General features: G+C 37.3%; 1 protein-coding gene across 4 annotated transcripts in view; it reads left to right on the top strand.

Annotated features, from left to right (window-relative positions):
• The window catches only part of RBMS3 (RNA binding motif single stranded interacting protein 3), a 449717-nt gene that overhangs the window by 356640 nt on the left and 68340 nt on the right, over window positions 1–24737 (top strand). For all 4 annotated transcript variants that reach the window (XR_009818745.1, XM_061996425.1, XM_061996424.1 and 1 more), the window contains exons 7-8: window positions 8346–8452; window positions 19437–19483. Coding sequence is in view for 3 of the 4 variants with exons in the window: in XM_061996425.1 (XP_061852409.1) it covers window positions 8346–8452; window positions 19437–19483 (154 nt within the window). In the remaining variant the exon portion in view is untranslated. The remainder of the gene's footprint in view (window positions 1–8345; window positions 8453–19436; window positions 19484–24737) is intronic.

Raw genomic sequence — 24737 nt, 5'->3', positions numbered from 1 at the left:
GTTTAAAAACATGATACAACTCAGACCTCTCGTCTAGTTTAATACTGCAACATAGGAACTTTCAACTTAAATGCTTATCTGAGGTGAGGGACAACATGGTAAGACAGCAGAACTTCACTGTGGGTTTTTTGTTGTTTTTTGGGGTTTTTTTTAGCTGAAAACTAGTTCCTGATGAGAAGCTAGTAGTTATCTTGTCTTTCTTTACATATTCTTACTAATAGGAAGGAATTGCATCTTTCTTTAAGAGACAATAAAACACACTATCACCTGTAATTTTTGAGTGATGATAGTAAAAAAAAAATGTCAAGAGAGAAAACAAAGTTTGAGAGAGACTCCAGCATAACTACTGTTCATAACTTCCAGTTCAAGTCATGATCTAGGAGCCTGTGCCACAAGGTGTTCAAGGTACTGAAAGTGTTCGCGTCAACTTCATTGAGTCTTGAGATCTTGGGTTGGATATTATTCACCTGATCCCTCTTAGTTCCTTGTCACACATGGCAGAAGCATGTGCTTGTCTGGCAAGTCATGCTCTAGGAATTCACAATGAAAAACATCAAAATATTTTTAAATGCTTTCAGGAATATTTTTTAAGTTTCACATCTTTTTTTCATTTCACTTGAAATAATCAACTGCGGCCCAAACATGTGTAGTATAATGAGCCTCTGAAGTAGTAAGCCAATGGTGTAAAAATGGTAAAAACAACCATTTTTTTTTCCTTTTAAAATCATAGAAGTCAGAAACTCAGACAGTAATTAGCATTTGCAAAATCTGTACAAAACTATAAAAAATGTATTTTTTGTTGTTCTTTGAAAACTGTTCACCCTTGTCAGCTATTGTCAATGGAGAGGAATTCTTGATAGTGGACCATTGCATTGTCATATCTTTATTTTACTAATTACTTGCACAGTTTCAAGTTTTCATTAGTGTCTTCCTTATTACTCTGGCATGAGAGAAGAACAGGGAAGCTGTCACACATAAGTTCCACATATTCTGCAAATATACAAAGGTGTGTTGGCTTTTCAAGCATTCACTTTTCAAGAGATCCGCTTAAGCAAGTGGAGGCTTTGCTTATTTTTAAAAAATGACAGTTTATATCTACTTGTTTCAATATTCATTTATTATCTATCTCAGATAATATGTGTAGTGCTTTCAGTGACTTGTAACCAATAGTCCTCTTCAAAATAAGATACCATCTCAATTTTTTGATACATGGCTTTTCCAGTGGTAGAAATCCAAGGGAGTCTATCAAAATTGGTTTTGGAGGGGGTATTAACCCAGCCAAATTCTATAATTTTCAATTAAAATTGTCACATTAAAACAATATACCTCAAATTTTGTTATGTGTCCTATCTGGCAGTCATGGAAACCACAGCCCTAAGCATAGGTGTGTGAAACAATTTCTTCAGACTCATGCATCTACTCAGTTTGGTTGCACCGTCATTCAATAAAAGGACCTCCTCTTTCACTGTAAAGGCTCTTGGAGAAATTCAAAAGCTGTGCTCCTCAAGGACCCTACATCCTTTTCATTCAGTAGTTAAAGGTTGTGAAGAGCTGTCATAGCACTGGGTGCAGAAAATTACCTACAGCTGATATTTTTCAGCATTATACTGGTTAGGGCAGAACTTTGCTCTGTCATCAAGTTTGAGGAAGCTGCTTTTTCTGACAAAACTCATGAGCGTGGCTCTGCTCACACTCTGCTCACAGTTTACCTTTAAATTTGACTTCAGTAGAGTGACTTTGGATTCACTGAGAATCTAACTAGCTGTGAGCTCTGATGTTTAAAATAAAGGCAAATCCAACATTAAAGTGTAGTGTATTATTTAGTTATTAGTTAATAAAAATAATTAATGAACTCCTTAATTCTGTTCTGAATTTGTTCCTTATCTATTTATGTTCTCCAATGGAGACAAACACTAGAGTTGGTTGAGGAATGGAGCTTGTTAAAAATATACTATGGTATCTCAACATTTCAACACAGTTTTAATACTGCATTTTAGCTTTCGTTTTTTAATTGATTTTGTTTAAGTTTTGATACCATATTGGAGCATCTGTTTCTATATGTTATCACCATAAAATAATTTATTGAATTATAACAGTTTCTACTTATCAGCAACATTGGAACAGTGCCTTTTAATCATCCTGAATCAGATGCTCTCAATCTGCTCTTCTGTTGAAAATTTGAGAACTAATTTTTTCTTTAAACAAAACCTGTAAAATGAATGTTACAGTTTCTCATAGAAGGGAGATTCTAGTTTCTGATTGTCTCTAACACACCTTTTTGGGAGCTTCTGCAACAAAATGATTAAGTATAACTTTTCTATGTAGTAGCTCATCGATTGCAGCAAGTTCTGGACCACATTTCATGGTTGGCAAGCTGTTTATCCAACTTATGCATATGGTTAACTGTTCTACCTGCTTCAAGTGATTTCTGTTTCACAGAATAGAAACACTAACTTTGAACTTGACACATCTTTTCCTCTCTGAGATATATTTTTCTTTTCTAATACATTCTCACTCTTTATAAATAATGATCATACAGAAAGATGAAAGAATTACTTCCCACTTCTAAAGGCAAAGAGGTGACCTAAAGATATATAGTGATGCTATAGTGCAGTTTAGCAAAAGTAAATAACTTCTTTTTTTTTTATTTCCTTGCTATCCAAACAGATGTTTGCTTTTTTAATTGTTGCTTTGGGGTACTTTTCTAGTATGTAAAGCTGTTTCCCCAATTTCTATAATGATATTGTGAAAGCGGTATGTTGTAGAAACTAAAATGCAATGTTAACTCATTGTTTTACTTTAATAATCAGCTGTACAGTTCCACTGAATATCATGTTGTGAAATTTAACTGTAAACTTATTGAACAAATGCACTGTGTATTGCTTGACCTGTGTAAAAGCACTGGCTGTTGCTAAAACAGTAAGCAGCAAGGAATCATTTGGACATACTTCTAGATATATATATGTTAGGGTCTATCATGTGATATTGCATCCAGTCTCATGGGCTTCTGGGATAGAAGCTATTATTCTGTCCTTCAACAATGCAAATGCTCAATGTGGGATAGGTTGATGTGTTTTATTTGCCTCATTACTTACGGTTTCCTTACTCAGCTAACGCTTTGTCCTTACATGTCCTTTTGTCCTTTCACGTCACGTACCATCTTTTGTAATTCTTCATCTTCATTTTTGAAGAGGAGAATAGCTATAGTTGTGTTTTCCAATCTTCCTTGAAGTTTGAATTTTGTTTATTTATGACTTTGAGATTAATAAGTACTGCATGACAGAACTTTTCTAGAAGCCACTAAACTCACTAGAGCGGAGAGTCACCCTATGGATGGGATCCTGAAACATTTACAACTTTAAAGCTTACAACAGCAAAATTGATTTTGTAAGTAAACTGCAGGTTCTGTGAAGACCATAGTCCTGCTGGGTGCATCCATCTGTCCCCATGTACAGAATCAGAACTTTAACTTTCTCTCTCCTCTCTTGCTTCTAGAGCTTTTATGTCTCTCATATCTCCCTCTGAAATACTGTAAGAGTAAACAGATCTGCTTATAAAATATCTTTGATGCTACAGTAGGATTAAGTTTTTCTTAAAGGCTAAAAATGTGGCAGACAAAGGGGTTGGTTCTTGCATGCTGTTTCAATCAGATATTCTGTGTGATTTGTACATGAAAATGCTTTCAAAGTGCTTCAAATGTGAAAGGGAGCTAAAAATAGTTATCCAAGCTCAATCAGTTTGGATACTTGGTGTAATTGTGAATGTAGTTATTGCTTTGCTCTATTTTTTATTGTGGAGGATGGTTTCTCAGGGCTGAAAAATAAATTAATCCAACTTTCTCATAAAAACATACTTTGAAAAAGATCATTGACTGTGCACTGACCATTCATTGATATACCAATGACTTTGTCATAATTTTTCTTCATGTTGATGAAATGAAAGTGTTTAAAGACCCACGTGAGTGTTCATAGAGCACTTGTTGCTCAGCTGTCTGCTGAAAATGATACTGTAATTTTTGTAAAAAATGAGAAACAGAGATTAAGCTCTTCCTGACATGCTGAAAAATATTCTGCCTTCAAAAATACTCATAGTGAAAGCAGCTAAAATACATAAATATGTTCTTGTTACTACATTTTTATATATGTAACTCTTGTCATTGCTGGACAGATGATGCTCTATGACTTTATCGGAGGTTGTAGAGGACAAGCTCTTCTCAGCAACTCTTAAGATAGGAAAAGTTTCAGAGCACCTGAAATAATGAAAAAGATTCACTGAATGCAAATGACAGCTTTCATCTTCCTTTACGAAGCATTTGCTCATGAATATATACATTTGTGCATATGTAGAAGCTCAAGTATATCTGCCTTCCGATGAATGAAAGCATAAGGAAATTATGTATGCAGAACTAGTTAGAAGTTTGCTTTTTTTGTTGAATTCTTTAATTTAATTGAAGTTCCTGAGATGGAACATTTCTAAAAGACTGCCAAATTCAAGAAGGGGGCACTGTTATCTCCATTCCCTTCCATCTAAAGGCTTTGTGCTATTTTAAATCCCAATGTTGCTTTTGCTGAACAGTCTTTTTGCAGTTCAGTGCTGTCTGTCTGCACTGTCTGTCCATCTAAAGTAGCGGAGCATGAGAAGTTGATCTCCTAAGGGAACTCCAACTGTATCGACAGGCTTGATTGACATAAAACCAGACTCTCTCTTTCACCTCCATTGAACTCTTAGAGTAAATTCAGAGCCTGATTGAAGAGATATAGGGCTGTAGCCATTGACTTCCATGGGAACAGAATTCAAACACTAGCAACTACTGCCCTCTCCTAAAGCAGCCCTGAATATCTTGGCAAATGCTGTTTAGAAGCACTATCAATTTGATCCTGCTTCCTTCTCAGGACTGAAAGCCAAGTTCAGGGCTATTTATGTCTTATTAACTACAGGAGGCTTTGGATGGGAACTACAGCAAGGATTTAAATCTTCTTCTTGAAAAACGGCTTACGGCTTAATGAACCTTATTCAGGTTAAAGCTGTTATTTATTCTTGATATTTGTATTTGTTACTGTCAGGTAGAAGTCAAAGAAGGAGCAGTGCCTTCTATCTTGAAGAGTTTATCAGGATGGAATAGCCTGAAATTTGTCTCAAGTGAATCAATTCTCACTTTTCTGACAGGAAAATACCAACAGTAGATTTTTCAGATATGCTTCAAAATACCACACATGCTCAAAATTTTAAGGATGTCAAGAACCATACAAAAAGATGTGCTTATCAGTTCAAAATATGAACATCTACAGATATCCAAATCACATTTTCTATTAAGTCAGCAGTACAAAAGGTGAGAGAAGAGGCAGGGACATAGGCATTTATTTTCTGTGAGTGTGTTCCTACAGAGGAAAAGGAGAAAAGTAGAAATTCAGTCTATAGATAAATCTATTTTTTAATAGGTCCTAAATATTTTCTTTTTAATTCATAACCGTAGTATCTAATTGTGATTTCTATATTGTGTGAAGTAAATTTATTAGTTTTGCAGCACTTCTGACATTTAATTTAATCATTAAACCAGACTTCTACTTAAATATTTTTGCTTGTATAGTGCAATAGGATATGTCTTTTCCAGTATTCTCTATTATGTATTTTATTAATAAGAATGATGTCAAATATTCGCATTCATCGGCTCTTGCAAAACCTAGAGAACCTCTCTTGCAAGGGATTTCAATTGTACTTAGAGCACTGTATATGAACTCTAAAGACTCTATTACATTCTCCTGAAAGAAGAGAGATTATTAATTCTATTTCTTTATATTTTGAAGTTGCTTTCCATAGTTGTTTCCAGATGTAAACCATTGAGACCCACATCACTTCAGAACTAATAACATCATTTCTGTCTTGCTGGATGTAATATGCTACATGCCTGTATTTTTCTTTTTTGTTGTTTTTTTTCCCTGAAAAAATCCAACCACCAACCCAAAGCCGTTCTATCTGGACTTTGTCTTCCTCTCTGAACATTTTCTTTTGATCTTTTTTTGCTTATGTTAATGTCAGTGGACATAGACCAACTTTTTCCCCAGAACCCTCCACAGTTTTCTGTAGAACAATATAACTTCCTGTGCAGAAAATTACCTGTAAAGAGCATGATACCATTGTTGTTTTCCATCTTCCTCCCTGCCTCCTGAAAAGCCTGTGCAATGTGGAAGGTAAAGTTGTTTGGCAGTTCTTTTCAATCTCAGTCAACTTTAAGAAGGCCAGCATTAACAAATAAGAGGTAGTCATATGGTAATGTTGGATATTGGGAATTCTGGAAATGGCAACAGCTTCCCATTTATGGTTGGCTAATATATAAAGAGGATATGTAGCAAACCATATGAATTCCTAGTTTGCTTAACCACATCACAATATATGTGTTAATACCACATGTGTATATTAGCAGATGATCATGGCGTGTGTAAGTATCCAATATGAAGATTGCTTTTACATGTTCTTTCTAAGGATATCTATCCTATGTTGCCTGATAGTTGTGCAGTTCTTAGAGCAAAAAGCTTTTGAAACTTCAGATGTGACGTTTAATAGGTCTTCCTCTAATGCTGGCTTAGCACATGCTCCTCCCTCACAGTCACATCAAAGTGAATTGCAAGTAACCACTCTGAAATCGTGCAGCATTGCACTGTGGAGTAAAACTGGTGACAGTACAAGGCAATCAGCTCTGTAAAATCTCTCCATCTGCAAAAAGAATCTCCATAGCCACCTGGATGCTTTTAAACCTTCATTATTTTAAATTTAAAATGGTTGGCTGAGCATTGCTTTTACCAAAATCTGATACAATAATCGAAGTCAGAGATGGGGAAGGACCTCTGGGGTCACACAGTTGAGCCTTCTGCCAATAATGGATTGTTCCCTGCAGTTCATTTTCCAGTGACCTTGGAAATTACATGCCTGGTAAAATAGTATTGAAAAAACAAAGCTGTTAAAGCTTCAGAAGTAGCCAAAGTGATACTATCCCAATGAGAAATTGTGGTTTTGATGTGAAATTCTCTATGTGCATTCCTCGGTTGCGGTTTTCAAGTGATCACCGTTTTAATCTATACTTTCTAACCCATTTTGAGCTGTCTGTACCTAAGACGTTGGGGTCAGTGAGCTTGTTTTACTATTATATGAAATTATCCTTTAACCAGGTCATAATATTTATTACAAATAAATAGGTCAGCAAATTGGCTAACACCCTACCGCAACATTTCTTTCCTGTCCCTGAATTTTCATTCTTTCAACATTTCTAGCCTCCCAGAAACAGGAAATGAGGAAAAAAAACAAACCACAGATTTCTTGCTTTCTTCTATCAAATCCTCTGGTTAATTAATTAGAGCCTCTACTCACCACCTAAAAATTCCCGAAAAGATTCAGAAATGACACATCATTTTTAGATTTTTTTCAGCCAACCCATATTGGTTTACTTCTCTGTTGATGTAATAATAAAAGCCAATCCTGACATACACCTGATGAAAAGGGTAGAATTTGGCCTCTCGTTTAAGAAGGAGGCAGAAAAGCCAAGCTTCCACCAGCAAGCTAATTACAGTTTTGGCTGAAAAATATTTTAAGAGACAGTTAAAAGCTGGGTAGATGGGAAAAGATCCCAAGACACAAAGTTTCCTTCCTGTTACACCTATTGGATGTCTGGTAATTTCTTCACTAGGGGACCATATTGTCAGCTGCCTTTTGGGGTCCGTAGCTCTGTGAATATCCTTTCTTCCCTGGGCTCTGACCTCCTCAACTATTGTATTCACACACACCAGATCCCAGTTGGAGAGGAAAGGGGTTTTCTCAGCTGCCAAATTGCTTAAAAGGAGTTGAGAGGAAAGGAAAGCTAATTGGACTATGGTTGGCAAAAGTCTCTATTTCATTCTGTTTATTCAGATTTTTAAAGGATTGGGTGCCGAGAAACACAGAAATAGTGAGAACAGTTAAACAGATTCTTGCAAAGTTTTTATGATAAACCCAGAAAGCTGCCTTAGTAAAGAAGTGTTTATCTTTACACTAATATTGGTCATGAATACGTGTCTAACTTAGCTGGAACCGATGCCTGATTCTACTATTCCACTACAGCAACTTAACATTCTGTGTAGGCTGATTATTTTTTCAAAAATATTTGCTAAATTCTTTTAAGGGCTGCCAGTATATATTTTTGAAGCTTAGTTAATAAGAACAGCTGCCAGTGGAGTCAAGGCTAAAAGAAGCAAAAAATATCTGCAGAAGGCAAGATTTTACTTCAAAAGATCAGTATTACAAAGCACTACTGTTGCTGGTATAATCACTTTCTTTGGGGGGGATGCTAATATAGACTGGGTTTCTTGTCTTCACAGCCCCCACTGAGCCTTTGCTGTGCAAATTTGCTGATGGAGGGCAAAAGAAGCGCCAGAATCAAAGCAAATACACACAAAATGGAAGGCCGTGGCCCAGAGAAGGAGAGGTAAGTGCCACGTGGCAATTATTTTCCTGGAGTTTGGCAGAAGTCAGCTGCAGACCTGGAGGTCTACCTTTCAGGTCTACAAAGAAATCAGATTACACGCATACAATACAATAGAAGAAGGCATATAAGCAGGGGGGAGAGGGAGGGAAGCTTATGATAACGTGCAGAGTGTGAAGTTAGAGAAAAAGAGAATTTGAGAACTCGCTGTGGCACTGTGCACAGCCTTGTCCCACCACAAGTGCGCTGTCTACAGCCAGACCCGAGCCCTGTGTTCTCGTACTGGCGTGCCATCAGCACCCACAGCGTCCCTTTTGTAAACTCCAAATCGATTTACACTTAAGCAATTCAGCAATGTTATTTCCTCTGTGTCGTTCCTGGTCCTAAAACATCATTGAGGAATAGGTGGGTTGCAAAAAGAGAGAGATTGCACTTGTTCATTCAAATGTAAATATGTCAATGTGAAAGTTTTCCAAAAGCTTATCTGAGCTGGGCTCTTCATTCCGTTCAAGACAAAACAGTTTACAGTAGCCTCTGTTCCATCATGTGTACAAAGTTTAAAACAAAAAAAAAAATCTAACTGCTTTCTGCTGTGCTGCAAAAAGTCTGTTAGTGGAGTTTCCTTTCTGTACACTTGTACATGAAATGACTCCAAATGTGAGTGAAATAAGAAAGGAATTTATTTGACTCTTCAAGAGTTTGTTTACTCTTCTTGAATGTTATTCTAGGATAAAGACACTTGAATAATTGAGGTAGATCTGGCCCCAGCACTTTCTTATATATAATTATAGCTAAAGTTTAAAGGACTTAGAAGTATTTCTATCCTAAACACCTATTCTTTGTGTTTATAATTGTCTTCAAGGAAAGAATCATAGAATCATAGAATGGTAGGGGGACTTTTTTTGGGGGGGAGGCATGTTTTTGTTTTGAGGGGAGCTTTTTTGTGGGTTTTGCTGTAGTTACTTCAATTTTACGAAGCAAATAAACAAGAAAACCGTTTGCTACTTCTAAGGTACATATTTCTAGAGGATTTCTGCTTCTTTGTAACTACTTAATTTTTCTATCTGATACTTTTTGGACCATTAGCTCATAATATACATACTCTAGCACAATTAGTGAGCCTCTAAAACAAACAGAAAGGCCTCTTGAAAGTGTAGAAATTCCTCATCCATCAAGGTGGTTATTATTACACTGTTCCATCTGTGATGTGTCAAGGTGTTTTTAGCTTTGTGTGCTGAAAGTGCCAGTGTGGCAGCCACATTTACCACAAGAAATTGCAAAAGTTTCCAATGGTTCATTGCAGTCTTTTATGCTATATGTCACAAAAAATGGAGGCTTTTTTTCTTGAAGCCATTGTATTTTATCATATTAAGGATCTGCTGGGGAACAAACGCCCAAGACATACTTCTAGTGGTAGATTCAGAGCATCTAATAAAGAACTTGAAAAACAAAGGCCTATACATAAGGGAGACAATAATAAACCCCCAATAAGGTCACCAATCCATATTTTAAAGATCTTTAAATCCCTGTTTAAATAGTAAATGCCATCAGAGCTATTATCTGTACTGTTCTATATTTCCTTCAGTTCAAATCAATAAAGAGGAGAATATGAAGTGGAGCCACCATTGTACCTATGGCCTCAGGGCATCAGCTTATTACATTGTACATAGTTCTTTTGCTGCTAGTGGAGTGAGTCATGTTAAGCACAGAGATATATCCCTGTGACCTAGAGGCTGGGTGTGGTTGGTGTGGTTGTAGTATCGACATTTAAAAAGTAGTTTTCAGTGCTGGCAGACATCATTCCTTATTGTTATTTGCAGTCAACTAAAGAACTGTTGTCATGATATAATCTACAGATGCAAGAGGATTGTAAAGATGCAGAAGTCCCTCAATTGGGGAAACTGCTCTGTTTTCTTAGATTTTTTTCTGTTTACTAACATCTGTTTAATACCTTGCTGCATATTGGATGTTTACCACTCAAAGCATCAAAGACAAGAATGCATATTGTCCTTTAGGGTCACACATTCTTCCTTACCATTGCTAATTTTCTTATTTTCAATTGAAATCCTTTGGTGTAATTTTCCTATATTTTATAAGCAATAGGGATTTTTTTGTCCTTTAGTGACCTGACTCTAAGCATGATGTACTATTCAGTCATTGTACTATTCTGTATAGCAGTGCTCACGTAGCCTTCCTACAATTACTCCTGCCAGATTTAATTTCTTGAAAATAGAACATGCAGTGAGTAGCGAGAAATAATTGATATATGACAAATGTCAACATAGTTCTGATTACAAATGGGATATGCAAATATTCCCTGCATTTCTGTTTCTTCTTGATTTCTTCCCCAAAGTAAAGCAGTTAAGTAGTGTCCAAGAGATTACTTCCTCAGCATTTCCACCCTGGACAAATCCTGTGGTATCTAGACCAAGATGTATTTGGGTATTGTTCATATAAGACTGCGTTCTTGAATACTTACATGAAAAGACGTCTCTAAAACTTCTGAGGTTTAACCAGCATTAACACTGAGTGTACATGAGGATTATGGCTCAGAAGGGCAGACCTCAGAGAAATTGCACTAACAGTTCTGTCACTAGCCTCAAATTTGAGCACACAAAGTAAAGACAGACAGATGTACCCAATACTCTGCTGTAGGGTAGAAATGGCAGGAGATTTAGTGGGGAAGAGAAAATTTGCTGCAATGTTAACTCTCTGACCATGCTGTTCTCAGGGGTTTTGCTCTCTTTTATTGGAGAGCTTCTTGGGAATTTTATGAGACGATTACCTTTTTTTGGTAGTTTTCAGACCATACTCCAGAATGTAATAGAAAAATTTATTCTTATCATAGATTTTTGTAGATTGCTCATAACCATATAGACATACTTTAGTTGTTGTTAAATGGGCTTACACTTTAAAGCCTAGGAAAACATTGAATTTCTAAAGTGCTTTTCAAGGGGGATTTTTGGAACTTGGTTATTTGGCCATTTATAACCAGGGAAGAATGCTTGACCTTGAATAGCACTTCCTAGTCCTTACCTTTCCACTGTTGTTTGAAGCCTCAGGAAATACTCAGCAGATTTACTGAGGCATTTGACTGAGGATTTGCAATGGCTGACCAGTTCAGGACCAAGGAGCTGAGAGCTTGGGTTACTAATAGCTGTCAAATTAAACACTTAACATACAGGTGCAATAAATATACGGTGAAACATGCAAATGTTTGGAATATTTGAAATTATTTGGAAATGTTGGAAATACTTGAAATTCTGACCTAGTAACTGATACGATTTCTGCACAAAGTTCAGTTTGGCTTTGGGGATTTTTTTCAAGCTAGTTTCTCCCAAGTCATGCTGTTTTGAAACTTTCCCTGACAAGATCATGTTGAGATGGTGATAGAGAGTAATTATATTCAAATTCTGTCTGTAAAATATTTGATTCAATTTACCTCTAAATTGCAATTGACAAGTCTAGAGATAGATGACATATCTCGAAAAAAAAAGTTCATTAGCTGAAAATGCATGAGGGGAATCAAGGGTAGTTAGAAATTGAGATAAAAATAGATTTAGAACTTCAACTGAAATTTTACAGCTTAGTCTTGTAGTGCACATTTACTAAAACTTCGTTTTGATTTTTCAGAAAAATAAAATCTTTTTGTATATGTGTTTAAGAGGAAATTCATTTGAAATTTATCTGGTAGAAATGGAGAAATCTCACATAAACTGAAAACAAATGAAATGTTTTTCATCAGTCTAAAGCTGATTATTGTTTACATTTTTCTAGAAAGAACAGTTTTAGAAATGTTAGTCTTTCTACATCTGGTCAGTCCAAAGTGATTAGGATGGTTTTTTGTCACAATATTTTGAGACCTTCAGTACTTCATTTGCAAGTTTCTATAAAATTTAGTCCATTTAAATATTTGTGTCATTCTTGCAAGATAATATCACCATTATATTATTGATGCATACATCAAAGCAGCGACGTGCACCACTGAATATGACCCCCTTGTCATTGAATTTGGTCTAATGTCTATAATATTTAATAATTGCCATCAATAATTCCACTGATTTCTTTCATGCTTCTGTTATCTGGGTTATATTTTTGTTTCTTAATAGCCAAGAGATTAACCTCCCTTTCCTCTGCTTCTCTCTCTTCCTCCTTCCCCCCTTTCTCCTCTGTTTTCTTTCAAGATCAGTCAGTGAAATGTTTTTAATTTTTTCTTAAAAAAATAAGATGACCTAGTAGTTTGGGAATGTTTCTTTTGTTAACAGTTTCTCTTTTTATGAGCTACTCATTATGATTTTGTCTAATGCAAACAGTAATTTAGAGAGAAAAACATACAATAGGTAATTTGAGAGAATTCCTGATGTTTTTTTTTCTAAGGCCAGTGCCAGTGAAGGACTGAAGTAGTTGATCCTGATGCCAGTTGTCCCTTCTTTAGCAGCAGCAGGCATTTAAAAATTATTAGTAGACTTGTGCCAGGCCCATTTATAACTCAGACATGGGTTTCTTTTTATGCTTCCAAGGAGATAGGTACTACCCTACTTGTGTTCCATAATCCTCAGTAGGCAACATTTTGAAAAGGTCCCTGAGTGGTTCAAATACCAAAGACCAGCTTCAATGGTTGGATTTTGAACTAATAAAGCACATAGACATATTTTGAAGTAATGGTCTGTGTAAAATCACTGTCCCTGAAATTGGGATTTTAAAAGGCACTGCTTTTACTCGTAATAAGGGCCATGGTTTGTTTAAAGTAGAATCAGGACTGTACTTGCTCTCTGAGATTAGTTTTCCTTTTGGCTTTGGATTTCCTTCTGTGGTGAAGATGGTGGTGAGATTTTCTTGCAGTTGGGTTTTCCTCCAAATTCTACTCCTATGACAGTGTTTTCTTAAGCAAAATAAACTGATGATGGAGACAGGGGAAACGGACACATCTTTTTCTGCCCTCTGCTTTATCCTCAACAGATATTTGGTGTTCAGTAGTACTGCAAGCCATCACTGGAACATTTCCCAACTCACTGTAACACACATACATCTAGTGTGCAAATGTGACTGTAATCCACAGCTTTAAACACTGAATCACCTGGTGTGCCAGATCCCCAAAAGCAGATGGTTTTTAGACCTGAAGATGGTAAGGTTAAATATATGAGTTGGCTATGGAAACACAATAATTATAGTACATCTGTCTCTGTGAGGAGGATATTATATTTTCTTTTTTGTTTTTCCTGCAAACTTCAATAATTATCTTTTAACTCATCAGATAAATTGAAGTGGAAGCGAAGTGACTCAACCCCAACAACAGAAGCTGTGTAAAGGAGATTTCTGGTCACATTACATAGGACTTGCTGCTTATTTGGGTATCTAAGCTTAGCACTGTGTTTATCAGATCAACCTTTGACCTTCAGAAGTTCATGAATCACTTTTCAAGTTTAACCTCAATATTACATGTTTTACTTTCCACAACCATATTTTTTCTCAGAACTTGCAGCTGTTAAAAGAGCACACATCACTGGGAAATGCTCCATTCTTTCAGATATGTGAATGTAAGAGGTGTCATGGCTACATTCTAGATTCCTCCTTCCATAAAAAGGTTTATTCATAAATATTTCTAATCGTGTGGAATATTTCTGACAGAACTGTTTAAATAATCAAAGGAAGGAACTCTGCCAAGTTAACTTTACTGGTAACTGAGCTTATTTTATTAAATCAGTATTTTAAACGAATCTCACTTGGGCTATTAGTTTCTTCCCCCTACTTGTCTTTTTTCAAAGTGTTTCAGTCAGAGTATCTGCTGTCAGGGCACAAGAGGTCCTTGTGCTGTGATGCCTGGCAGATATTAGCAGTAGTAACAAAACAAGTACAGTGTTGAAATTGCAATTGATTCCACTGTAGTAGCCAAGAGCACACCCATTCCCCTGGGGTGGCAGTCCTCCAGTGTGAAAGGATGAGGGAATGAGTCAAAGGAGATGGGAAAAAGAGACTAGCTCCCACGTTGGTTCACCACTTAAATCCATTGGGTTCTAGGGTACAACCTCATTTTTCCAAATCTCACCTTAAGGAGGAGAAACCCAGGAAGCCTCCTACTTGGAAAACCCACCACATCAATGGATTTCACCTGTTTTTTATTTGTAGACCTTTCATTTTTTTCCCAACAGGACTGCAGCCTCTTGCACAGTAGGAAATCCTGTGGTGGCAGCAGCCTTGCTTTGGGCAGGTGCTCCAGCACTAGGCATAGGCTGGCTAGAGCAGGTTCAGAGAGATAATGTGGAAGATTCACCTCTGAGGAAGAGGCCTAGGACACCTCTGTAACAGGTTGATATTATAGTGAATTCTTGCACACAATAGGGAAAAATGTACACTGAGAGTAGGTAGTGATACATTGGTGAAGTTGTTTACACAAGCTGCTTCCCAGCAACATAGAAGATATGCAGCCTAACATTTGATCATTTATAGGTATAGGTGTTTTCTGGAAGACAGATACTGGATAAAGGTTGTTCTTATGGGAGTACACGGATATTTGAAACAGAAATAATAAACTCACCTTATTTCACATGATATTGATGATGTGATCATTCTTTTAATAATCATTCCACAACTTAATAATTTCTTTGAGAGATTTACAAATCCAATTTACATAAACAATGCAAATGTGATGCTCTAAGTGACTTTTTAATGAGGCAAATGTGCTCATTTATGTTCAAACCATAACAAAGAGAGGGGAAAGAAATCAAAACCAGAACACTGTCTTTGCCCATGAAAAATTTTTCAGAGGAAAGCATTGAACAAAGGCCTTCAGACTTCCTGAGGGAATCTTTGCTTTCCAGAGGCTTTCTGATATTTCCTGCACTTTATTATAGGAAAGAGCTTAAATTTAAAGAAAGATGCAGACTGGGTCTCTTGTTATTAGAATCTCTTTGTTTACCAATGCCAATAGTTAGAAAACTGAGTCAACAAAATTTCAAAATTCTTCACTCCTTGTTCTTAAATTCAGAAACTTTGTTAAAAATAAGCAGAAAGTAAACACATATGGTTTAAATAGTCTTTTTTAAAAATCAGTATTTTAAATAAGCTGGCTTTATTTCTGTGTCACGTGACATTCTGAATAGACTAATTGAGTAATCATTGAGAGTGATCTTTAATTTTACCTGTGGGACTAATGGTAAATATCCTGGTTGGTTTTTTTTTTTTGCTTACTTTTAGGGATTGCATGTTGAAATGTTGAAGTGTAGGTTTTTTCATTCAGTAGCTGAGTGTATGTCCATTATCTGGCTAAGTGGCATAAAAATTCTGTGGTTCACTTGTTTCTTCATAGAAGATTTATCTGACAAATATTTTCCTAAAGTGACATTCCATCACCAGTGCCACTTGCCCAGGTGACATTTCATCAGGGAGTGTCAGTAACAGAAGGAATAAGACCTAGTCCTTCCAGTGAAACATGAGCAAAACAGTGGATGAAAAGACCAGGAAGAAAATGCTCTTCATCACAAAAGAGGACTGCTCTAGGAGCATCAGCCAATGACTCAGTATAGTTAATACTGTATTGAGCACAGTGACAGCTATATTCAGGTCTGCTTTTGACAAAATAAGCTGGACTTCTATCATGTGGAAGTCTGAGGCCAACCCTGATACTCTCTATTTGGTATTTTTGGAATTGCTGTTTGTGTGCTATGGAGTAAAGTGCAGACAATTTTCCAGTAAGTTATTATTGCTCATCAGTTTTTATTTCTGATGAATGAGGATGCTTCACACTATAAATCTTTCACTGGTCTGGGCTAACTGTTGCCTCTCCTGGGCTTCCATCCAGCATAATTTTGTAGGGAGGAATTACACAACTTGATAAGAAAGTAGTAAATAGTCCTCTGTTAGCAGCTATTTGAAATAGCAGCTGTTTAAGGCTATCCAGCACTGGGGGGTATTAACAATATTACTGGGAAAACTGTAGATGGTGTTCCGTGCCACATGCTGTGTCCTATTTGTCTGATGTGAAATTTTCACCTACCGGCAAATGAGATAGCAGTATTTACAGTGCTCACTGCTGGAGTACTCAAGGAGACTCTGGTAATCTGTCACCATGCAGCATGGATATGGAGCACAGATAAGAAGATGATCCTTTCCCATTTTGTGCTTGCCAGCCCCACAACAGCATCCCTTATTCCTAGTACCAATAATACGTAAGGGATGTGATGCCAATATATGGTGTGTGCAGTTTGCGTTTACCTAGATACAGATCTGGACTGTGATCATAGGATCATAGAATGGTAGGGGTTGGAAGGGACTTTTAGAGATCATCTAGTCCAATCCCCGTGCAGAAGCAGGTTCACCTAGATCAAGTCGTACAGGAACATGTCCAGGTGGGTCTTGAAGACCTCAAGAAGACTTGTGATGGTGTTGGAGGGTAAGCTGAGGGTCCGTACGTGACCATATACTCAAATAACCGTGAGATAAATAGCTGAAAGCAGCATAAACATGTGTTTGCAGGTCTCACAAGGGCACTGAGTGTTGATAGGCCTCCAGTGAAAGAGCTGCTGCAATTTATCCTTTCTGCACCCTCATTCTTATTTATGTCACAGAAACCAAAATAAAAGCAATTGTTCATTTTTGCCTTCCCTCCTAGCCTTCTTTCCCTTGTTGCCACTTTATCCCCAGGTCACACTAATGTAAACTGTGGGGTATAGTGAGCTCTGATTGAGGCAACTTGAAGGACTGTTAAATCTAGAAACTCCTTTATTTAGACAGCTTGGATCTCTCACAGGGAATTATAGGTTGGATTTTTTTTCTTAGTCTTGAGTAGATGTCTGATGAGATGTTAAAATGTCAACGCCTTTATTTATAGAGACTATCTGAAGTTATTTTTAAGGTTTTAAAAAAATTGTTAGAACTAATTTTTCTGTCCCTCTAGGGCTTGTGCATACTATTTAAGTTGTCTTTAGCAGGAGTATTAAAAGAGTGCAATAACAAATTTTACAAGTGTTGAAAATAGGAAGGAAAATAAGGAAGGAAATATATTGCAGACAAAAAAAAAAAGTTTATGATATTAAAGTTTTATTGACTCTCTTTTGGAATGAACTGTATACAACTCCACTAGTAATTAATGCAACTTTCTCAACCAATATAATAGCTGAGGTGTAAGAATGTAAAAACAAGTAGATCATACCTTATGATTTTATTTATTTTTTGCATCAAAATTACCTGTGTTTGTGGTCACCTTAAATTTGACTTCATTGGCATTTTAAACTTGCAAAAATAGCCATTGAAAATCTTCTTTATATGAAAAAAAAGCATTTTTTAAAATAGTCATGCTTTCTTGTCCTAAATCTCCTGAATTCCCCTTTGCTTGGGAGACAGTAGATATTTTATTAAAATAATGGCATTTTCAATAAGTAAAGCATTTGCCCTCGCATCTGATTAAAAGAATAATGGGAAAAATATACACATTTAATAATGATGTGAGCATTTGTTTTGGCTACATGAGGTAGCATGAAGCCTACCTTTTCAGATCAGAAATTATTTTGGCCTCTGGAAACTTGGACCATCTCATCTTAGACTAGTGTGCAGCTGCTGGGCTAACCTGGCTTTTCCAGGAGTGCTGCCCACTCTCTGCCTGCTCATCACCAGAGCATTTACCCTGGCTGCTCACCTGCCTGCATGGGAGCTGGCCAAGCTCAAATGCTTTCCTGACCTGTCTAAGCAGCCATCTGGAAGGAGGCAGATGTCATTATTCAGAAGTACTTTGGTAGATGGGTCCAGGGGCATTGAAAGCTTCCATCAGGAATGCAGACCAGGCACATGGTTGGTAAAGCACTTGTCCTTGAAGCAAATACTGCTGTCTCCTGTCTCAGGCAACAAGCATATGGTCTGTATAACGAGCAAAAAGAAATACCGTGCCTTAGAGTGGGATGGTGTGTAAGCCATTTTCCAGCTGCTCCAAAAAGGAGAGCAGCACCTTGAGTAATGGAGGTCCTCTCCTCTCTGCTTCTAGCCCTTCACGAAGGGAAATGTCTTCCCATCTCCTAGTAATGTCTTACATTGGCAAGTATTTCAAAAAGGGAGGGGAAAAAAAATAAGGAAGACAAAAAGTCAAAGCAAATGCAGAGAAGAGATTGTCAGTCCTGCCTTTTAAATTAAATGCTGAAGGAAAAGTTGGTCCTTCTTACACAAACCCAACTGCTATCCTAGAGCATAAGGTGGAGTGGGAAATTTGATCTCCAGCCCTGCTGCCTCCCTGCCTTTCCTGCAGTGCCTGTGGATGTGTCTGCTAATGGTGGCGGTGGTGAAGGTTGTTAACTGGACACTGTTTTGACACTGCCAAATCCTTTTGCACAGGACACCATCTGCTTGGTGGTGAAAGTTGAAAGGCTCTGTGCATCCCACTAACAAATTCTTTTGCTATCCAAACCTCTGAAGTATTTTAAAAGCCTTATTTAAAAGCTCAATCACTTTTTTGTTGTTGTTGGTCTTTTCTGCTTCTCAGCCCACTTTTTGTTTCTTGTCTCCCAGTAATGACTTAAATATAAGTACAAGTGACAGCCTGGGCAATGGTAGGCTCAGGTCATGCAAGGTGTGGCCTTTGCAGGAAAGGTAAGCCTTCTTCCTGAGAAGGTCTCTTAAACCTGACTTTAGAATATTTACCAACTGCAACAGCAGGATTTGGCCCTGTCTTGTTACTGTGAGCAATTGGGTATAAATGTATTGATCTAAGTGAAGTTATTAACTGATACTGGTACAACAAAACCAACATTTGCCCTAAATGTTCTGGAGAGATGACAACCAACATACTGAACAGATCTGTTTCTCAAGGATGTCTCAGGCAGAGGAGGCAGCCAATCTGTCCGTGCTGCTTTGGGCCATCTGAGCTTCCCTGAAGAATTTAAATTTCCGTCTAAGTTGCATTCAGTTTCTATTCATATTGGATTAGAATATGTTAAATGTCTTTTTTTCCCCTTTTTTTTCTGCAGTTATAGTAAAAATCTGTTTTTCTTCCCTAACTGTGCAGGCTGGCATGGCTTTGACTTACGATCCAACAGCTGCTATACAGAATGGGTAAGTCTGCATGTTTTCTTATGCCTTTTAAAAAATTATTGTGAATGCCATCTTCTGTTTTCTCTTTCTGTGGTGAAACTTATTCAGAAGCAAATTCACTCAGTCATATTTTTTATGAAACATGTAATCCTATATTGTCAGGTTCTTCTTTTAGCTTCTCTTTTGTTTTTATGCCCTCATGTTTGTTATATCCATTTGAATGGGAAGTTGTTTTTCCTAATAGTTTCCATCTCTATTTGGCAAATGCAAGTAAATGCTTTTTTTAATCTCTCTCTGTCATGAAGTGGAAACCAGTAAAATTTCCCCTTACTGAATTTGCTTTTGTTAAAATAATCATTAACGATTCCAGTATATTTTGGAAAATAGAGCTGTTACTTCATCTGGGGTTGTCTCTACAGGCTGGCTGGCTTCCATGGCATTGTCTGAATAGAAATACCAAATAGGAAGAAAGCTTTAAATTAGTGTGTAAGCAGATGGAATTTAGGGTTAAAATTCTGAGTCATGCTCTTCTTCAATTCTCAACTACCATTTACCCACACAAAGAATTGTAACTTTTTTTTTCAAATTTAGCAGAGAAGTTGTATCATGTTATTTCCGTGCATGATTACACTTCCAGTTGTTTCATGAGCTAGAAAAACAAGAGACTTGAAGCCTAGCTCTTCTTTCAGATAGATTAACAACAATCTGAAGGGAAACAGGAAGTTCAGCCCTGAACTCTTTGTCAGTCATTCTTTCATCAGAGAGATGTTTGATATGATTATCAAATCCTATACACCCTCTCAGCTGCATTCTCCATCTGAAGGGGAGAATGTATTGAGGTAGATGAGAATGGGTTGATTTGCTACATGTTTGTTAGGGTATTTACGAAAAAAAAGTAACATTCCAAGTAGTTTTGGTGGGTTTTTTTAATTGTATTAGTTAATATATTTTGTATAATTACCCTTTACAAACAGTAGCTTTGTAAGACTTGTTATATTCCCATGTCGTGGGCAAGATGGCCAAACTAGAGCAACTCAGGGGAAATAAAAAAGGGGTTTTGCAGAGTTGTGTTTTCAGACTCCTCTGGTTCTGTTTCCCTGTTCTGACCTCTCAAACAAGTCTTCTTCTGTATCATCACGCTTATCATCTAGTCATACATGATAGGCTATAAATAAAACCATCACTAGTTCATAATCCAATAGTGTTTCATATGAACAACTGGCTTTTACTTAAAACTAGTTCCTGCATGTCAATTGGGTAAATGTTTTGGAAATTGTAATTTGAATGATCCTTTGATACTAATATCATTTTACTTCAAGAATATACCTTTTTGAAATTATGAAAGTTGTGTCTGAATCAGACATTATTTACATCAAAGAGTACCCACACTGCTCAGATATTCAGACTGCTCAGATGATTTGGTCACTCAGTTGTTTAAATACCCTGTCACTGATCACTGGAGAAAGAAATAGCACTCAATGGAGAACTTCAGCTCTGCTGCTTCTGAAATATTCTTTTCTTTGTAAAGCATGAAATAAACTGCAGCACTGGATATCTCTCTAAGAGTGACAATTAATTACCGCTTTGACATATCTCTTCATTCTAGAGTGTCAAAATATTTTCAATTTCAACGGGACAAAACCATCTCGTTCAAAATGCTCTTATGGTGAGATTTTGATTGTATGCAGTATCATGAAGAAAAGCTCTTACTATGTGGAAAACTCTGTCCACCAAAAGTTACACAACTATTGTTCCATCCTTTGGTTGCATCTTTAAAATGCTGTCACCAAGACCTCTTGATTACACAGTTCTTTTTAGCTCCCCAGACATTCATTTAATAGTCTCTACATAGTTATAAATTGTAACTATTTTACACAATACTGTTTACTTGCAAGTACAATAAAAATCTAACTCATGGGTTTTATTTTGGCTGAGCCCAGGAGCACCTCAATGCTTTGCTTGCAATTGCGATTTGTTACGCGCTGGCACAAGACATGGGTATCATAGCAGGTGTGTGGCCACAGAGAGAGAGGTAAGGGCTCTTAAGCACTGTGAAGTAAAACAGGTTAACTTTATCATCACCAAAGAGCCATTAGGCAAACGCTTCGCTGTTCTTCACAGTGAGGACAGTCTGGAAGTGAGCACAAAGCTACTGCTTACACACCCACTGTGTTGATGGTATGCTCACACCCATACTGTGGGTAAAATGCTGCATAATACTTTGGCAGTAAGCTGGACCAAACTACTAAGGTTTGCATAGAGCAATGTTACACAATGGTTTGTAAAGCAAAGATAGCTTACTTGTAGCAGGCTTCTTTGATGCAATGGTCAGGTTAAGTGGACGTTGACCTAGCTCAGGACCTGTGGATATGCTGTAATAAGCATGAGTCAGTCCTTTGGATGCCCACCAGCATGAAGCTTAGTGAACTGAGGCTGAAGATGGGAAACGTAAAGATAACCAAGGCAATGTGAAGGTTCAGGTGAGGTGTGAGTTACCAGTAAAACTTAAGAAGAAAAATCTATTGCACTTGCTGACCTATAATAGAGTCTTTTATAGGGTTGATAAATGCATTTTGATGCATATAAGTTGCTAAGTCCACACAGGATTATATGGAAGACAGAAGCCTGTGAGAGAGACATGTTTTTGCAGGTGTCAGAGGGTGATATTTAAAATCTGCAATTCCTTATGAGGCATGGATTCTATTACGTTTTGCACTGAGACATAACCTTAGGGAAGAATCTGGACTCTTGTATGTTGTCCAGATGAAAAGGTAGATTCTCATAGCTCATAGTATAGTACTATTACTTTTATTGCTGCATAACTGTGTATTTGCCTTGAAAATCTATAGCAGGAATAAAAGACAGAGAGAGAGACTTTCACTAAAAATAGCTAGGATTTTTTTCCCCACAAAGGAATAGATAATTTTCTTCTGAGTCTATAACATTGTAAAGCTTGATTCTCCATTTCATTATATTGTTTTTATGCCCGTGTAACTCTATTTGAGCATCCAGTGGAGTTAAATCAGGATAAAACTTGTACAATGGAATGGAGAATCCAGCCCGTAGTGTACCATAGCATTGCAGTATGAGTTACTGAAGACGTGGTTAACCACACACTTCAGTAGATAAGCTCTTTTCCCCTGCCAGTCTCTCTGCCTTTTTTGTTTTATAATCAGTCTTTTTTGGATTGCATTTACAAAGGTACTCAGGTTTTATTTTGGGAAGTAGCGTGCCTGTTGTAATATGCTATTGATTTTTCAATTTGTGGTATTAATATTGTTTTAGTGGTGTAATGCACTCATACAAAGAACAAAATAGAGCTCTTGTACTTGCACTGTAAGAATGCTCATTTAAAATGTTCCTGAGGCTTGAGTCCTCCTGGCCATTCAACTAAGATTGTGATGTACTGTATCAGTTTAATATCTGATATCTGGGGGACTATACTACACATTTGCTGGCCAATGGGCTCAATATTCAGATAGGTCTTTTTCATCTCAAACATCTGACTATGTGGCTTATTGCAACAGAAAATTGCTGCCTTGATAACGCTTAGTAATACTCTTACATTATGTGAGCCCCAGGATACTATTTATGAATCTAACTTTTTCAGTACTGCCCGCAGGCATGAGGCATGAGCAAATGGTGTTTATTGCAGTGCAAATAGGATCTTACTCTTGTGCAGATTCTGTGTGGAAGCTTGCACATTCCCCCATAGGATGCGAACCATATGGATTTTTTTTTTCTAGTTTTTTGGCAGGAAAATAGTGACCAGACGCTACAAATAATGCAGTCCCCAAATGCAGAGGGAGGGTTGATGTAGGAGGAGAGTATGTGCTTTGTCTGTTAAGCAATGGAAACTATTCTTAAAGCATTGCCCACGTGTGCCTGATGGGAACATGGTTCTTTTTAACTTAAAAACTTTTCCTTTTGAGTCCTTTATAAACTCTTCTTCAGGAGCATCCAGGAACATCTTTTTTGCCTCCTAGGGATGAGTTTTCCCTGTACTTACGGAACCTGTGCATGCTGAAAAGGTCTATTTTTAATGTAAGGGCAGTGTCCTTTTTGCCTCACCTCTGCCACCTGCCATTCTATGCTTTTGCTTCTACCATTGTAACTGCAGCCAAGGAACGGGGACACTGGCTTACACCTGCAAAAAACTGCACAGGCCAATATTAGGATGCAAACTGCATTTGTGGAAAATGCAACTGAGCCTTTTGGAGGGCTCTCCTTAGAGCCCACAGGTCAACTACCACAAAGGCTACAGGTCTCAAAGTACCATACCAGATATCACATCTTCCACCTCGTTTCATCTGTCCCTGAGAATTAAAAAAAACCAACAAAACACCTAAACCTGAGATTGATTGAATATGGCAAGGTCAGCAGCTGCAGATCTTGTTGGGATGCTGTAGGGTTTACACCAGAGCAGGACACTATTTCATTTTTGCTCCTCTTGTCTTTTATTAGATCCCCAGCATTTCACTTATGCCAATTACATGTTAGGATATTAGCCTATTTGTATGTAAAGGGAATTTCGAGAGATGCATCTCTGTCTCATGGATGAAAGCTTGTTGATGAGTCTCTGTGAGCAGGCCCTGCCAGGGCAGTGCATGGCTCCTGCACTGTTGCAGGTTGAGCATCCCACTCTTGGGAGGGAACTTCCAGCAAAGACACCCCTATCCTCACCATACCACTGTACACATGGCAGAGATATCCACATCATTTTTTATAGATCCCTTTGGGCACAAGTGATGCTGTAGCAGGAAGGCAAGCCTTTGTCTGGGGGTGTAAGGGATTCATGATTGCAAAATGTTTTACCTACAGCCTGTCACAGTGACTCAGATTTTTAAACTTAATTTATTATTACTGAAATTGAAATGTATTATCTGGATTTTCTCACTGTCATCTGCTGCATCAGACTTCCTTCTTTTCTCTTCTTTGATGCTTTAGTGCATGAATTTTCACAATAAAGCCAAGTATCCTCATAGTATGTTTTATTTGATGCTTATTTGAGAGCATTCCAAACTGCAACAGAAAAATAGCATTGGCAGGGGTGTTGGAAGGGTTGTATTTTTCACATTATCAGGGTGTATATACTATAAGGTTACGTACTATTCAGATAACTGTATCTCTAGGATGAAACTAAAATGATAAGCTATCTGTCAAGGTCTTGGCTTAGCACATGTTTTCTGTAAATTTGGTAGTATTTACTGGGATTTATTGGAGAGTTTATTCCAAAGAGGCAGCACTACTTCCAAATGGAAAGTTACTTCTCCCT

This window comes from Colius striatus, chromosome 5 (assembly GCF_028858725.1).
Source record: "Colius striatus isolate bColStr4 chromosome 5, bColStr4.1.hap1, whole genome shotgun sequence".
Taxonomy (NCBI): domain Eukaryota; kingdom Metazoa; phylum Chordata; class Aves; order Coliiformes; family Coliidae; genus Colius; species Colius striatus.
This window is presented reverse-complemented; position numbering and strand designations above follow the sequence as displayed.